General features: G+C 31.4%; 1 protein-coding gene across 1 annotated transcript; it reads right to left on the reverse strand.

The window, feature by feature from the left end:
• Positions 1-1381: 1381 nt before the first annotated feature.
• LOC106055191 (tetratricopeptide repeat protein 17-like) lies at positions 1382-16705 on the reverse strand. Its single transcript, XM_056010566.1, has 6 exons — positions 16411-16705; positions 12197-12506; positions 9427-9539; positions 8623-8777; positions 7878-8036; positions 1382-6639 (listed from the first exon to the last, which is right to left on the reverse strand). Exons 1-6 carry the CDS (start codon positions 16526-16528, stop codon positions 6211-6213), a joined length of 1284 nt encoding a protein of 427 aa, XP_055866541.1. The 5' UTR covers positions 16529-16705; the 3' UTR covers positions 1382-6210.
• Positions 16706-17669: the final 964 nt, after the last annotated feature.

A 17669-nucleotide genomic window follows, 5' to 3' on the forward strand; every position in this document is an offset into this window, starting at 1 on the left:
AAGAGAAAGGAAAATGACTCGGTTGTAAAACTAGCACATATTCTAAGTACAGAGATGAAGCCCAATGTTGCTGATATTTTTAGTACTGAAATGAAGCTATCTTCTGAGGCGGGGAAAAAATATACATTTCAAATATCCCATTAATTAATTAAGCACAGCATCTACGGGTTTCAAGTCTATCGTTTTTGTAGGCCTACGTTTTCATTCATGTGGCCCGCGACACGAGTGTCGGAAATTAAAATGGCCCGCAGGTCGAATTAGGTTGGGCATCACTGGCTTAATAGATGGACTATTATGTTCAAGCATAGTTCTGAAAAATAAAATTTAAAGATATTTTTTTTATCTACTCTTTCAGTAATAACATTTTTAATATGGTACTAAAAAAAATACTGGGTGGTTTTTTTTTTTAAATCTGTTGAGACATTTTGAGCAGTACAATGGCCAATACTATAAGGCTCCCTTCTCTAGCCTAGATAAAAGCAATCTTTCTGTCTGATAAGGTAAAAAGCAGATGCTAATTCATAATTTTTTTTTCTGAGGGCTCTAATTTGATAACATTTGGGACTACCAAAGGATTTGAACTTCAGGGAGACACTATTTTCCTTCTATAACAGTTAAAGTGAAAGTGTCTGCTATTGGAAAATTGACTCACCCCTTTGAGGAACAAAGTGTGAATAGTGAAAGGTTACTAACTTTCTATTATCCCCGCCAAGGGCAATGTTTTATTTTTTTGTAAAATGTTTTACATGTTTTGGATGTTCCTTCGGAGTTGAAGATAATTTACTTCCTAGTCCAAACCTCCTGCAAGATGTGAGCCCAGGACCATAGGGATAGTCCAGCGCGCATGACCAAGCAACCATCCTGGAATTCTATTTATATTACTTTTATATGACTATAAAATTCTCTAAGGAATGCCATTTCCAATTGATGAGTAACTAAGATAATTCCATCCTCACCTAGAGTAAAAATAGTTCATGGTTTGAATCCTTGAGGACTTGATTTTTGAATTCATGACACCTCAAATCAGTATTTGATATTTTTTAGGAGTGTTAAAGTCATACATGTAACCAACATTTCCCTTTTAATTTTGAAATTCTTTGTTGTACTATACAAACTTCAGTTATAACTTCACATTGTACTACCATACAGCCCTCGGTCAACTTTCATGGTACTTTGACGTACCAAACTTCAGTTAACTTTCACCTAGTACTACCATACAGCCCTCGGTCAACTTTCATGGTACTTTCACGTACCAAACTTCAGTTAACTTTCACCTAGATTCTAGAATAGGCCCTATATCACACTACTAATAAATTTCAAAAAATCATAGACAATAGTTCCATAAACATTAAATAAGAAGACATTACTAAAAGCAAACACATTTATATGTACATAATGCTATTTTTTTTTTATTCATCTGACACCAAGTATCACCATGGTTACACAGGTACAACACACCCCACCCCATAAAAAGTAAACCGACATGTCTACAGACACCAAAAAATAAGTGTGAGAATAGCTGTCTCAGTGTCTCACCTAAAGACTTGTAACAAAGCAAGCTAGTTCACTGTGGCAAAAGCAAGACATCATAGAGATCCATGTGTTTGAATTTAAATTATGCAAATGAATTCTGTTTTTTTTTCTCCTATTGAGTTATGATCCAAAATGTCTATACAAAAACTATAGTATTATTGCTAAATATATATTTTTTAAGTATAATTTACTTACTGTAATGATATACAAAATATTTGGACCCAAATAAATATATTTTGTATAATTTAGTAATAAATAATATAATTAATAAAATCATCCATTATAATTTAGTTAAGTTAACTGATTAATGATAAAATGATTAGTTAGATAATTACCTAGTCTGTTATGCCCTAAATGTCATAATGGGGCAGCCAGTACAATAAAGTAAAATAATTACAATATTCTTTGTTTAAAAGACAAGTTGGTGGGAAGTGAGTTCGGAGGGTAAGTGATGAGATGAAATGTGTATAGGATCAACCAAGAGATTGTAGCATTTAAGTGTAAATCCTTATTAAAAATTCATAAAATTTGAAAGTCTTCTTACAAGTGATGAACACTCAGATGAACTGAAAGGCCATAAAAAAAATATACTGCAAAATGTATATTGAAAATGGTCAGTGCCCTAAATACAAAATAGCAAACACTTTTTTTAACTTGTATATTTTTTATATATATATGAAATAAAAAAAGATATTACAAATAGCAAAACTCTGTATGGACTTAACAGTGTCAAGCTAAGAATACCGCACATGACTAGCTTATTTATGGTTATTTTTACCACTTTGAACCAAATAAATTCCAAGTCTTGTCTGGGAAAAAAATAATTAATTCAGACCGGAATTATTTTACCACTGGTAGCATATATATATATATATATATATATATATATATATATATATATATATATATATATATATATATATATATATATATATATAAATTAAATGTACCGGTATAGATTGTTGAACAGAGTCCTAGTTTTTATTGATTCAACTGGAAAGATACAAATAGAAACTTTTCATTCAGATATCATGATGGCCCATAAAAAAGTTACGAATGTCCAGAGTTTTTATATTTACAAATGTTTGTTTGTTTTTTTATAAATCTATAACCTTTAAAAGTTTCAAAAATAAATCTATAATTGAGAAATTGAGTAAAGATTTATGCAATTTCACATTTGGTTATAAAAAAATTAAAATGAAAAAACAAAATCCTTTTAGGTCTCTATATCTGTGTGAAAAAAAAAGACTATCAAAATTGAAAATGTTAAAGCCACAGTGTCCGTACCAATTGATGGGGCATCATAACAAAGAAGTAATACTGTAATTTTAAATGAAATGACAACAGAGCAAACAGGTTTTTTTTGTGTTTAACATTTGTACAAAGACATTTTTTACATGAACAGTACACATTTTGTGACTTGTTCTGAGTTAAAAGTATTTGTTCTTTTTTAGAAGCCAACAAAATATCTACATCAACATTTAAAGAACAAAAAATCTCATTTCAGTGTTGACCAAAATGTATCTGATGGTCATCTCATTTTGGTCAGGAAAACTACTAGGGATAATAATTCTATAACAACAAAGTCAGATACTTTCAGTTTTTTTTTTTAGTTACAAACTTTACTGTTAAGTTATTGAAGAAGCTACTTTGACAACAGCATTACCACAGACTGAGAGTAGATTTTTTTTCTTTGGATTAAAGCTATTAATATATTTCCAATGTCATGGATAACTATGGAAGACTGCATCTTATCAATGACTACCCAAGTTATTTTTAAACCATGCAATATCAAGAAGTTTTGTCTGGAATTGTGGGAAGTAGGGAAACATCACTTTTGCCTGGAAAGATGCTAAAAATAATGATCAATATTCTGTTTATAAAAAAAAAATAAAAAATTACCAGCTTTAGTCATATGTTGATTCAAACTGATTGCTTATAAATGGAGCACTTACACTAGTAAGTTAGTTTTGTACATATTTAAATTTCTATTTAATAAACAATTGTATTTCTATTTAATAAACAATTGTATTGAAAACAACAAATAAAAATCTTGTAAACTGACAGAAATGAGACAGTCAAAACTAAAGTGTATTGCATCTCAACATTACATCAATGTCAAAATAGGAAAGAAAGGTTTTGTGTTTACACAGAGAGTATTGAAGTTGCCCACACCAACAACAACAACGAGGCGAACAACAGCATTACCAATGTCAAGGATTTAGTTCTAAAAGTCAATAGTAACAAACCAGACAACCCTTACCCACACATGTTGATAACTATTTACAAATCAGAAACTAGAAAATGACTTTGGAAAGAAAAAACATTTGCAGATTTATGGAAAATAATGCCTAGACATGCATTAAGCCAATAGGTCATATTTCAATTATTAGTAAGCCAAGTTTAACTCTAAAAATTGTTATCTTCTACTAAAAAAAAAATTATGATTATCATTACGTTTTTAAAATTGCTTTTGTATAGTGCATCTTTACTTTCATGCTCTAGCATTCTCAATGCACTATGGTCCAATCTCTTTTGTGGCAATGTGGGGGAAAAGGAAATCTGGGAGAAGGTTTCCATGCTGCCTTTAGGCACTCAGCAAACAACTCATCTGAAGTCAGAATTTGAACTGGAAACCCCCCTTGATAGTTAGCCAAGTAGTTTACCCCCCCCCCCACACACACAGATAAATATAATATTTTGCCTAGTTAAAAAAATATCTCTTTCAATGCCTTTAGAACAGAAGCATAAACAATAAATTTCCATGGTTGGCCTTATGCACTGAGGTAATTGACTCTTTCATTAGAAAATGTCATTATTAAAAAAAAAAAGGTTTAGCTATTTAACATTAGGTTTTAACTAAAAAGAATTAGCTAAGTGTATCATTCTATAGAGGCATGAAAAGAGCTTCTCATATAAAAGTTTTTAAAAAATGCTGATAACTGTCTAGCGCAATTTTAAAAAATAAATGTTGCATTTATCATAATAGGAGTTAATTTTTTTATACATATTTCTTTTGAAAAACTGCAATATTTAAGGACTATTTAAAGATATGTTTCCCATCTTGCACTATAATTTGTAAACTTTCTGTTGATACATGCTTTATGTTTAGTGGAATACAATTGAAACTAATGATTCAATCTTAAAGCCAGAGATAAAAATAATGAGAGTAGGGAAAAGAAAGTAACCGTAGACACTTAAAACCACATAAACATATAATATAAATTTAAAAAAAAAAGGAAAAAAGAATTCTAGACTTTTAAAAAATAAATACTTTTTGAATGAAATCTTCCAGATTATGATCTAGGCAGCCTACCAGAGTATATTTTTCATTGAACTGAAAATGTCTTAACATAAAACTTGATGATTGGGGTTGTTTGAATTATCAACTAAAAAAAAGCTTTATTACCAGGATCTCCTGCCACTTTGCAGGTTAAATTGTTTTTTAAACACTAGGCTTCTGGGTATCAGTTACATAATGTGACATAATGCACAGAACAAATATTTAACCTTAAAGGAAGAAAATAGGGCCTGACAAAATCAAACATTCAGGTGGGAAAATGATAGCATAGCTTTTACTAGTTTCTGAAAGCCTTTCTAATCAAATCTGGGTGTTTTGATTTTTAAGGTGACTAATAGTCAATTCTTGTCCAAGTTATGATCATTTCCTATTTGTTCTGAAATAATAACTGTTAATCCATTTTCTATAGCTAACTTTCAACTAGGCCCACAAAGTCAAGCTGAGGTAGCTGATGTTTCTTTATCATCACTCAATCATGCTGCTACATCTATTTTTGTACAATAAATGTCCTATTCACTACTCTAAAATCCACCGGTTTATTACTATGATAGACAAGTCTGAATGAATTCCAGAGCAGAGTTACAGCCCTCTCTTTGTTTGACTACATGTTTTAAGAACAAACTGGGTACCAAGGACTTCAGTCTTAAAAAAAAAGTCCATTTCAATGTCAAATCATTTTTATGAATACATTTTGACAAAAGGTGACCCTTCTAACAAGAAAAAATAAGATTGCTTTTTAATGAACTTTTCAGAAAGAATGAAAATAAATGCAAAACAAATCTGTTTGGACATAACTTAAAGGGACAACTATTCAAAAACAAATTAGGCTACCTTAGAAAACCTTCTTTAAAATCTTCACTCGTGACAATTACAAATATATTTTTGAACACCTTTTTTTTAAATATTACCCTATTTTCTGTATATATAGATATACATGATAAACACATGTTCAGAGCTGATTTGCTCCTCACTAAATTTAGCTCACATTTCCATTTCAACTTGGGTTGAAGGCTGTGTACAGTGGTCTTGATGATAATGAAATTTATCAAGTTGTATAAATATGATTCCATGTCACCAAGCATTGGTTTGACTCCATACCAAAAAATAAGGGTAGAAAAACAATAACTTGATCTCTCAAGTAGTAAACCAAGCTAAGCTAATGGGTCTCTTTTATAAAATAACAGAGAACACAATGTTACAATCTCTGTGATGAAGCACTACCATTGATACGATTTTCAAGGGAGTAAAGATATGGCTCAAAACCAACATGCAGAAGAAATATAAAAATGACTTGAGAACCAGGATGTTGAAATTCCGCATAGATGTGACTATTGTTTTAAAATGTTAGGATGTGATATATCTGTGATGAAGCACTATCAGGAATTAGTTTTTCTTATTCTACACATGCGAGGGTTGATGCCCAGCTTAATTGATCTCATAGCCATTGCCCTGTTGAAATGCCTCTGTTGAACCTTGGAGCTGTCGCTAAGAGATGTGTCCTGAAAGTTGGATTCTATAGATGTGACAATGCCGAAGAGAACTCCCACAACTAAAAAAAGGATGATGAACAGGGTTAGGTGTGTGACTGAGGGATGAGAGTCAGTGTCCAGGTCTCTGAGATGGGACCTTGCTGGCTGGAAGCCAGGGTTCAATAGGAGTGCTTGGTTAAAGTGCATTGCTGCTTCTTGAGGGTGTCCATATGATTTGAGTATTTCACCTAGTGTGTAATGTTGTAACCAGGCATTCTGTCCTGAAGGCTGGAGGTGAAGGGAGCGACGTGCTAGAAAAATGGCATCGTCAAGATACTGGAATAAAATTTAAAATATTTCTCAATATACTTAGAGAAAATAGCTAAAATATCAAAAACAATAAAAATCATTATTAAACTGATGGTAATAATACAATGCATGACAGTCTGTGACTAAAAAAATATTTTAAATAAGCAATTAACTCTTTCAGTGCGACCTAACTCTCAGCGAGTTACTTTTATAGTGCTGGTCAGCATGGTGTTACTCTCAGTCAGTAACTTGGTATATAATATTTATTTTACTATCTTTTTTATGTCAAACCTTTTATTTCACTCTTTTTTTTTTATTTTCGGGACATGAGAGTAATTGTTCTTTGTTTTGGTAGTAAATTGGATGCAGGACCAACAAGTTTTTTTTTTTAAAAGACAACATTGTGTTAGTGGTTCCTTTTTGAGTTTATTTCCTGGGACCTGAGAAAAGTTAATAATACAACTTCTTAGAGCATTTGTTCAACTTCTATGAAATTTGAACTGATTAAATGTGTTTAGTTTTGTGATTTTTCAATATTTATGGATTAAATGTTTAATAAAAAGGTTAAATTTGTCTGTAAATCGATTTTTTTAATGAATTTTTTAATATATTTCCTTTTCTGTGCTCAGTTTCAAATTAATAAAAGAAAATTTTTCCTGAATAATTTATTTTGTTTATTATACTTTTGTAGCCCATTCATGTTCTTTTAAAATAAAATCTAATATGTTAGATTATTTAATAAAATTTAAAAAGTTACATTAGTTTTAGTAACTCTACCCCACTTTGAAACTTTGTGTTCATCCTGGAAAACTCAATCTTTTTCTATTAAAATAATTAGCGCTGAAAGAGTTAATATAAAAAGTCAAGAACATGTTTTTTTTGACAGTTACTTTTAAATCTTACAAAAGAATCTTCTCATAAAACTTTATGCTACAGAAATGGCAAAGATCAAACACACAGTCTCTACAGCCTGCCTGATTTTCAATGTTTTTCTTTTCTCTTTCAGAATCATGACAGGACTGTACCAATAAGCCTATTTAATGCTTTGACATTATAGCCTACTGTGTGCCAAGGTTTACTCTATACTAATGAATAAGAGAGACTCTGATCCAATTTTGCAAATAAAAACAATTAGCCAATATTTTAGTTATTAAACATTTTACTTTAACTTATCAGCATTTCTGTAAAATAAAATAATGACCAGATTTTAGATGTTACATAAAGTCCCAACATAACAATCAAAGTGTTAAAAAAACCCTCCTTACTTGTAGATTAAATAAAACTCTAGCAAGGTTTAAAAGTATTTCTGGGTCTTCTGGTGATATGCTTAATGCTTTTCGAAAACATTCTATAGAGGTCTGTGTATTGCCCTTGATACGCCAAAAGTTACCAATAAGATTATACACTTGGGCTGACTGTTGTTTCTGAAAAAAAAAAAAAAAATGTATCAAGTTCTTTTAAAAGGTTTTGACTATATGTGATTCCTATTATCTTTGATTCATAAGTTTCACTCAGTATGATTAAAATACTTCAAAGACAGTTTAATATGAAAGTATATATTGCAAAGATGTGTCAGGAATGTATTTAACTGTAAAAAATATGTTATTATAACTCAGTTTTGATATATTAAATGATATATTTAAATAGAAAGACAGGTTTCAAGATTTAATTTCTGGTTATTAATTATTTTGTTTAATACCAACAAGGAAAATTAATCTTCCTATTTTTCACAGATATGGCAAAATATATGGGGTTTTGTCCTCTTAGATAATTATAAACATTATTTCTACCACACCCATTCTTGGATCAAATTGAAACTTGTATTTATTGTACCTATGTGTCGATTAATCATTTTGTTTGATATCGAAAAGAAAAATAATTTCTTCACTATTAAGATATGTAGTTGTAAGTGTGGAGTTATTTTCCTTAGATAAGCTTTTTTTTTAAAGGCTATTTTATATTTTGCAAGTTTTGTAAATGAGTTGAATGTCAACAGTACAACAAAGCTACCTGTCCTGTGCTGTCTCTCTCTAGATCTCTTTTGGCTTGTCTCAACTTTTGTTCCAAGTCATTCATGTCTACTTCTGAAGACTTGTGATTGGTTTGGAATACCATAGCCACATCAGGTTCAGGGATGTGAGTATGCTGATGTCTCTCTGATATACCTGTAACAGAACCAATTAAGTTTTGAAGATATGACTACTAACTATACTTCATGTGTAGAAACAGTGCACAGGGCTTTTTCATGCAAGTGTGAAAAGTATTTGGCTTATACAATTACCCAGAATTAAGCTCACTTCTTTAAGAACATGAAAAAAAAAGCATAAATGCAGTGCATAATTGCTATTTTTAACATAGTGAGTGGAGTTCAGACCTTGCGATCTATGGGGCAGAAGATGTAAAGGTCATCCATTTCTATGACCAATGGTTTATGAGGGTGCCATGTGGCCAGCACAATGACCAATTGTCTTTATTTTCCCCAACTAATGTCAGGCACCCACTAGAGCTGGGTCACTGGGTGGACTCAGAGGTGCCCAAAAGATCCTGATATTAAAAATCCCAGTCTTCACCACTGGGTGGACTCAGAGGTGCCCAAAGATCATGATATTAAAAATCCAGTCTTTGTATACATGACATTCTTCAAACTAGGTAAGTTCAGAAGCATTATAAAAAAAGCATGAGGCTAACAAGTTTAAAATAGCACACATTCTAAAACATAAAGTGACAAAAAAAAAATGTATAAATGTAAACATAACAGCTTAAGATCTCCATGAAAGCTTGTCATCAACACATCCAATCATGTGACATACAAACCTCGTAAATGGTCATACTGTGTTGAGTTGACTTTTTTACCACAGTTCAAAGGTTTCAATTTAGTTGTAGATTTGTTCCAATCTGAATTTTCTGTGGGATTAGTTTTTGACACTCTGGGGAGGGACAAATGGGACACGTTAACTCAACAGAATTCTTAACACTTGTCAGTACTTGGAATTTTCTAAGCCCGCAGAGACGAGGAATAAATAACAAAATACATGCAGGAGACCCTAAGCAATAAATGGGACTCACTGTAATGTCTGGACATATTAAGATATGGATATTTTAACAGAACAGAAGATATAGTTTAACTATTTCTTCATTTCAGTCAAATACATCTTAAAATTGGACTTACTGATAGTCATTTTAAAAGTATTTTGACAAAATGTACTTCAAAATTCATAGCCAAAGCAAATAAGAGTCTTTTAAATTCAAAATAATCAAATAAGGCTTTGTTAAACGAAAACAATACAATCACAATTTAAATGTTTATTGTCCCCTTTATTTTTGTGCTCCCTAACCCCCTGTCATATTAAGTTGTGAACTATTATTGAGAAACCTACTTCAGCATTACTGTCACAGTGTTCAATATATGTGCAAAAGCTACTTATACAAGTCTAGTAGTCTAATCTTCTGGGTTTTTTTTTAAATTATTTCTGCACATTGAAAGCAAAACATTTAAACAATCAAGGTAAAATAGGAAGCATATGAATTTATGTGTGAAGTATAATCACTGAAAAACATGGGCAGCCTTTGTTTGTATATTATTTCAAAGTAGTATCTAGTTTTCATTTTGAATTTTATTTCATTTTTTTTTTCTTTCTTATGTTCTTTCTTTCTTATACTGTTTTTTGTTTTTGTTTTTGATTCTTTTTACTTTGCATCAAGCATCATTTTTATTCAATTCAAATGTAAAATACAAAAATATAGCCTTATGGTGTTTATTATATATATAAGTACTGGGACTAGCAACATTTACTCTCTCCTCCCAATTATATTATCATGAGAGCTAGGGGAAAGGGACTAGTCTTGAAACAAAAAAAATTGACTAATTACCTGCCCACCTGACTTTCTAAGTCTTACAAAAGAACTATTTCTTTTTAAAGTTGCAAGATTGCATGACAGTACAAAATAAGTACTGGTACTTGTGATTATGAAAAAAAAAATGGAATAAACAGCTCACAGAAGACACAAAGAGTTTGGTAATAGCTGAATTTCTTGGTCATCACTCACAGTTGTGACACTAATGGAGTCAACAGTGGTTCATACAGTAGTCATTTATTCACTGTTCTGGTGTGTGCCTTCTCCATATTTAAACATAAACTAGAAATAGAAGAGGACACTATCAGCTCAGATGGTGCTTAAAGAGTCATAGCCATTTATGTAGCACTGCTGACAGGGCACGTAATGGTCAATAATGTAACACTGCTGACAGTGCATGTCAAATTCAATACAGTGTCATTTACAAAAATATATACATCATCAGCAGCCAACTCAAAACAAAAAAAAATTAATAAAAGTAAATAAAGAAAACAGTAGCCTATATCTTCTATTTGAAAAATATCAGGCTACTAGTGTGGCCTTTGTTGTTATGAATGCATAAAAAGATATGCGTTTTGTTTTAGTTTATTAAATTTATTAGGGCACCATAAGTACCAACCAACCTATTCCTTTTAAGAAAAGATAGACATGATTGTCAGAAAATCTGATACAATGATAAGTAAAAGAGAGAGTTTTTAAATGTCCACATTTTATGTAGCACAACACAAGAGTACACCACAGAAAACATGCTTGTGGCTAGAAGTTCTCTAATGCTGTTAAAGAAGACTTTGAGTGATCCTAGTTCTAATGCTTAGGAATGGTGTCCTGACTGTCTTTAAAGACCAACAGATCTGAGTATGCATGTCTCAGATGATTTATAAAATAAAACGTCCAGTATCATATAGATTTTAACCACAGAGACCTAATGTCAGAAGCCAAGTTTAGTCAGTGGCACCCTGGAGTTGCAGATATCAAGTTGTTTCATTAGTGATGAAGCACAGAATAGATCCTTATGGAAGGCACCCATAAAGGAGAAGTCCTAATCACAGATGGTGTACACACTAGAAGTAGAAAGAAGGCTGAAAACACTGCAGCACCTGGTGGTTACAAATGTCTAACCAGTGACCATGGATGTGTATCAAAGATTGGTCTCTTTAGTTACATAAGAAGTTGAAACAGGAAGAGATTATATCTCAAGATGTAAAATGCCAAAGATTTGTGTTTTTACTACCCTGGAAAAGTTTTTATTATTTTGTGAAATGTGTTTTTTTGTATTAGCCAATGAAAATTAGGCTAATGTTTAGGATTATAATTGGATATATTTACATTGAAAGTGCTAATATTCTAGAATAAGGTAATAATGATGGGGGTAAGTAATTCACAGCTATTTGAGTCCAATAGTTATGATGGTAAAGACAAAATAGGTGCCAAATCTTTAGTCAAACTGGAGAGCAGAGTGCATCTGATGTGATAGTTGAACATTAATGAAGTCTCTCTGACTTGTTTTTCTCTATTATTATGTGAATTTCAATGATTTTGTTAAAAAAAAAAAAAAAAAAAAAAAAAAAAAAAAAAGTGGCTTGTGCATGCTGAAATACGTATGGTCATACACATAGGTAATTTGCAAACAATTGCTTAGTGAAAAAAAAGGATTAATTATATACATATCAATGTTTTGTACTAACAAATAATTTACATTTAATTACAAAAATATAAGTAATCTACTTACTTTAATTTATTACTGTCTGTAAATTCTGAACACTTGTTAGGATGTTGCAAATCTCGATCACAATGCTGTGACTTCAAATTTTTTATATTTACATACTGCCTATCAGAGTCATCAGGGGAAGTCACTACCCATTCACCCCCTTTCACCTCTTTATTAGTTAATATCCCCATCATTCTATCCTCAACTGAGACCTCGACCTCAACCTCCTCACTGGGCAGTTCTATTGAATTATTATATTTATCGCTAGTTGATTTTGTAGATGGAGAACCTGCCTCTTGACTTGACTCTGCTTTGGCTGGTTCAACTTTCCCTGTTAACATTCAATGATTTCATAAAAATTTAAATAAAATAAAATATATATATTAATACTATATATAATAGTTGGCATATAATATGTTTATTTTGACCACAACACTTTTTTTTTATCATCCTTCAAAGGAACAGCCTGCATTACAAGGTTAAACCCCAACCACAACTTTGTTATCTCTTTCACCAATTAATCAAATGGCATGCAACCTTCTAATTTAGACTCTGCACAAATTATTTGGCCCATCAGTTGTAGTCCTAAAGAAAAAAAAAAGCATTCTCAGATTGCCTGCATTATATGTGTTGTGCCAATCGAAAGATCTGTAAGTCTTTGAAGATACATTTTTGTAAACAAGCAGGTTGGTCACAGATCAAGTTTGAAGGAAGGGTCAAGAATAATGTATTCATCAAGAAAAATCGTAAATAAAATAAACGAGAAATGGACGAGCTCTCATCCAAATCACAAGAAAGATGATGCTTACTATATGCTATCCTGACAAGATCAACGTCTTATCTTTCGACTCAGGACCGGACACAACAGAATGTGACAACACATGTACCGGAAGCTCAAAACTGGAACCAGTGAGGTCTGCCCATGTGGAGTGTCACTAGAGAATGCCGACCACGTCCTCCCAAACTGCTCTCTTTACCAAGAGGCCCGTACAAGACACTGGCCCCAAAACACCCCAATAGAAAGAAAACTATATGGAGAGCTCCCTGATTTGGAAACCACTGCGCAGTTCATCTCATGTATTGGTCTAGTCATCTGAACACTTCAACATAAAAAATGAGAATGAAGAAGAAGAAAAAAAATCAAGAAAAGTCTTTTTGGAAGACTAAACTCCATGTAGAGGGGTAGTGGGAGACCTCCAAACACATTGTGACTTGAATTTTAAATTAAAAATGCATAGGAACAGAATTGATGGAAAGCAACACCAATTAATTTGGAATGACAGCATGGCTGCTCCATTGTTGTTTATAAAGTTTATGTTTACATTTCAAAGAAATCCCAATATTGTGTTTCAAAAAAAAAAACAACAAACAACAGAAATGACATATATCACTTTTGTTTTCAAAACAATGTTAGGGAGTAATTATTTACTTTTTTTCCTCAACTAATTTAAACTTTTTTTTTCTCTTAGAAATGTGAAACGGTGTCATTAGACCTAGATCTACTATTCTTAAACTTGTTCTCCTCTCCCCCCATTTTGTCTCTTAAAATTTATTTTGTTTGCCTTTTCATTTTTTTTATAGCTCATGTTAGAAATTTAACATAATGTTGGAGTTTTAGTGTTTTTGTTTACATTGTATTGTTTTCTTTGTATATTTCTTTCAGTTTAGTCAGTGTTTATTATATAACAAATTAATTTATTTGGAAAACAAGCAAAAATCATGGGGAAATACACAATAATAAATGCATTATATAAAAATATATATTTGCTAGTCAACTCAGTATCAAAACTAGATCTAGTTCTATTAATTATATCTATACAAGACTAGAATGTCAAAAGTGGTCATCTTTTAATTTTTGGTCTTACCATTAAAACTTTAGTTTAATATGACAAGAGTATGTGTTACTGACTTTTGACTTATAAACTAATGTTAACTATTGTACATGTGTCACTAGGTCAATCTAGTCATGCATGTTAATCAACAACTTAAACTCATAAGTCATTAGTTTTCCTGGTTGACTTAGGCAACCCATTCCATTGCAATAGGGAAAAAGGAGTATTTGTACAAATTTGTCCTAGCATATGGAACGAGGAATGTGCCTTTATCTTTGTGTCTTTCTAAGCATTTTATTAGGTATTGTTTTTGTATTTGAAGATTATGGTTGAGTGTTCTATGTATAATTGTTACTTTACTTTTGAGTCTTCTATCTTGAAGGGTATTAAATTTAATAATTTTAATAAAGGTATTACTCTAATCAAATGTGAATATTCATTTGTTCTCAATCTTACTGCTCTATTTTGTGGCTGTTCTAGTTTCTTGCGTTGAGGGGTCCCAAATGCATATTTTATTCTATTATTGGCGTATCTAAGGTTAAATAACATTTTAGTTTTATGTTCTTATTAAATTTCATTTGTAGAAATTTCTTTTAATAAATGCGTTGTTTGATTTTTTAAATAATTTTATCAATGTGGGGATTCCATGACAGTAGAGGTATTTGGAGTTTTTACTCGTCTAACTGGTTTACCATGAATAAGATAGGTGATATTTATTTGTTTTAGTGAGATATGGAAGATGTTAGCTAAACACTACCTATAATAAGATTAGGGCTGTCTTCAATTCTAAGGAGTAGGCCTATTTCATCTGTTATGGAGTCATAAATGCTGTTAAATAGTCCCATTCATCACCCTACCACCCTTCTTGTTATAAATAATATAATATAATAGAAAATTTAACCATTTCACAACAAGAACCAATGGAAGTTGCTAGCAATTGCCAATTGTGGGTCATTTCGTTTATGCATGCACTGCTAGTTTTTAAATAACTATTTATATACCTTTACAAATTCTGACCTAAGAGATCAATAGTGAAGCTATTTTTAGGTGTTTATTTGGTATCCACAGTTTGTTGACATGAAATCTTATGATTTTTTGAAAATTAGTTTTTTTTGTGTTTTTTTTTGCTATTCTACAAAAATTCAAGTCAAATGTATAATACAAAAATACACACCATTTTTTTTTTTTAAATTACAAGATTGCATGATAGTACAAAATAAGTACTGGTACTTGTAAACATGAAAATAAATAAGAATAAACAGCTCACAGATGACACTTCTAATGTTTAAGCTTAAAGTGAATATGATTGTAATGGGAATATGAATGTTTCACCTGTAGAATAAGGAAAATGTTTGATATAGGTGATATAGAGTCATTTGAGACCAATAGTAGTGAACTGAAAGTGAAGAAAAAAGTCTATGCTAGATTGATTATATTTGATCTAGTCAAATTAAAAAATTGGAATGCAACTAAAAAAGAAAAGTTTTTGTTTTTTTAATTATTGATACAGAATTATATCCCTTCTCTTAGGGATGAGGGAGATAGTTTTTGACAACTGCTTAGTGGCTAAAGATTTAAAAATGAAAGACAAAAGTTTTTTGTTATCATAAAAATAAAAAACAAAGTTTATTAGCTCATGTTCTCATACCATCACAATATTTTTTTTGTTTATAAAGACTGCTCTTCAACACTAGGTCACAAAGGAAAGCTTGTTTTAAGTCAATAAATGATAAACAATACAGATTATAATATGTTATATGGTATAATAAATCTAGAATCTGGATCCAACTACATGGATAAAAATTCTTTGTACTGTCAGCCAAAAATAAAATCATGTGATATCAACACATTAATAACTTGATATCTATTTTTCTTGTTACCTGACTTACTAAACAAAAACAAAAAAAATAAACTCAAAATCTAAGAGAAAACCCAAGCTTTATGATTACAGTTAAAATAATAACAAAGGCTCAGCCATGCTGCCATTTAGAATTACCCTTTTTACTGCCTAATAGTACGGATAGGGACAATTACTGAATTTCAATAAGACTAGATAAATTTTAGATAGATATAGCCATAGGAATATTGCTGTGTGAAGAGTAAATATTTTTCAGACAAGATAAAGTACATAGAGATCATAATCCCCATGTCTAACTGTCACTTAAGTCTAATTTCTTAACCATTAATTATTTTTAGACCTAATTAAATTAATTAAATAATATTATAAGAATAAGGCAGTAAGGCTAATAATTTATTCTATCAATTTAATTAAAAATTAAAAAAAGGAAAAAAATTAAAGAGTTCTGTTGAAATGCCTGAAACTGATAGATAGATCTAGTAAATCTAGATCTAAACTTAGGTCGACACTGTTGTAAAATTAAAATCAAATTCAGAGATGCAAACCTGCTGCTAGATTAAGTTTCCAGTGATGCGAAGAACTTGATCTGCTGTTACTGTTTACAATATGCATTGATATGACATACAACGCCATGTAAGACATACAAGGCAAGTCGCAGGCCATTATTAGGCCAATATTAATGAGATTACGATGTCAAAAGCTATTTTATTTATTATTTGAACTAGATCTAGATGTTCAGATCGTACGATAACATATAGATTCCACGGACGATTTGTTGACAAAGCCAGACCAGAGTGTGCTGTTTCCTGTGTATTTGTAACATAAAATGGCGATAAAAGTAATGTCATTGATAAAGGGCAACCACCCTCCAATATAAATAAATAGATCTGCATAACAATGGAGGCATGTTGTCTCCCTTAGAACAGAAAAAAAAAGTTTCAAATGATATCTGTTTGTTTCTAATGAAAGGGAAAATAATATATAGATATATAATCCGTAGATCCAATTATAAAACCGTAGATCTAGATATTAATTTTTTTTTTATTGTCGACAAATTTATCCTAAGCAGAATGGCTATACAGGCAATTAGCGGGGTCGTTTATTATATATTATTATGACTTTTACGGGTGGCGAACAGGGGGATTCCAACTAAAGTCTTGCGCTTGAGAGGGCCCGCGGTACAGTGGCCATTACTCCATCCTACAGGGTCGGATTTAAGTATGTGGAGACCCCGGAGCAGGACTTTGTGGAGGCTCCTACAATTTTTCGAAATCTTTAATAAAGATCCACTTATGAATGAAAATACATATAAAAGTGTGCTATATTTTAGAAGAAAGAAATACAGTTCTTGTACGTTTAATTTCACTTTCCTTTAAAAATAATGAATCTGCCTATTTTAGTTTATAAATAGTATATTTTGTAGTTGTAGATCTGGAGCTGTATTGACTTATTCCGAGCAAGCTACAAAAGTACACTTCTTAATCACGACATTTTTGCCAGCCGTAAAACTCCCCCCCCCCCCAAAAAAAAAATGTTGGATAAAAAAAACAACAACAAAAGTTTCTGACCCGTCGAAATTCGGATATATTTTATTTCTTTTGTGGAGGGTCCTTCTTGTGGATTTCCCGCCTTCCCTCCCTAAAATCCGGCCATGCTAATCAAACCAAATAAAAAGGGGTCTCTGCCGTGCATTCAAATGTACCGTACCAATAAACTAAACTATGGTGTGGTGGATTGATTCGCAAACAGTTCTCATAGACAAGTACTTCTTACTCAATATTGTTGAAGCTTATCCGGCATCCGA

This window comes from Biomphalaria glabrata, chromosome 14, assembly GCF_947242115.1.
Source record: "Biomphalaria glabrata chromosome 14, xgBioGlab47.1, whole genome shotgun sequence".
NCBI classification, from domain to species: Eukaryota; Metazoa; Mollusca; class Gastropoda; family Planorbidae; genus Biomphalaria; species Biomphalaria glabrata.

Coding starts and splice junctions, on each gene's coding strand:
- LOC106055191 (XM_056010566.1), bottom strand. CDS start 16,528: ATGGCCTGCGACTTGCCTTGTATGTCTTACATGGCGTTGTATGTCATA. Junction 12,507..16,410: donor GAAACTTAATCTAGCAGCAG/GTTTGCATCTCT, acceptor GAATGTTAACAG/GGAAAGTTGAACCAGCCAAA. Junction 6,640..7,877: donor GAGTTTTATTTAATCTACAA/GTAAGGAGGGTT, acceptor ATTTTATTCCAG/TATCTTGACGATGCCATTTT.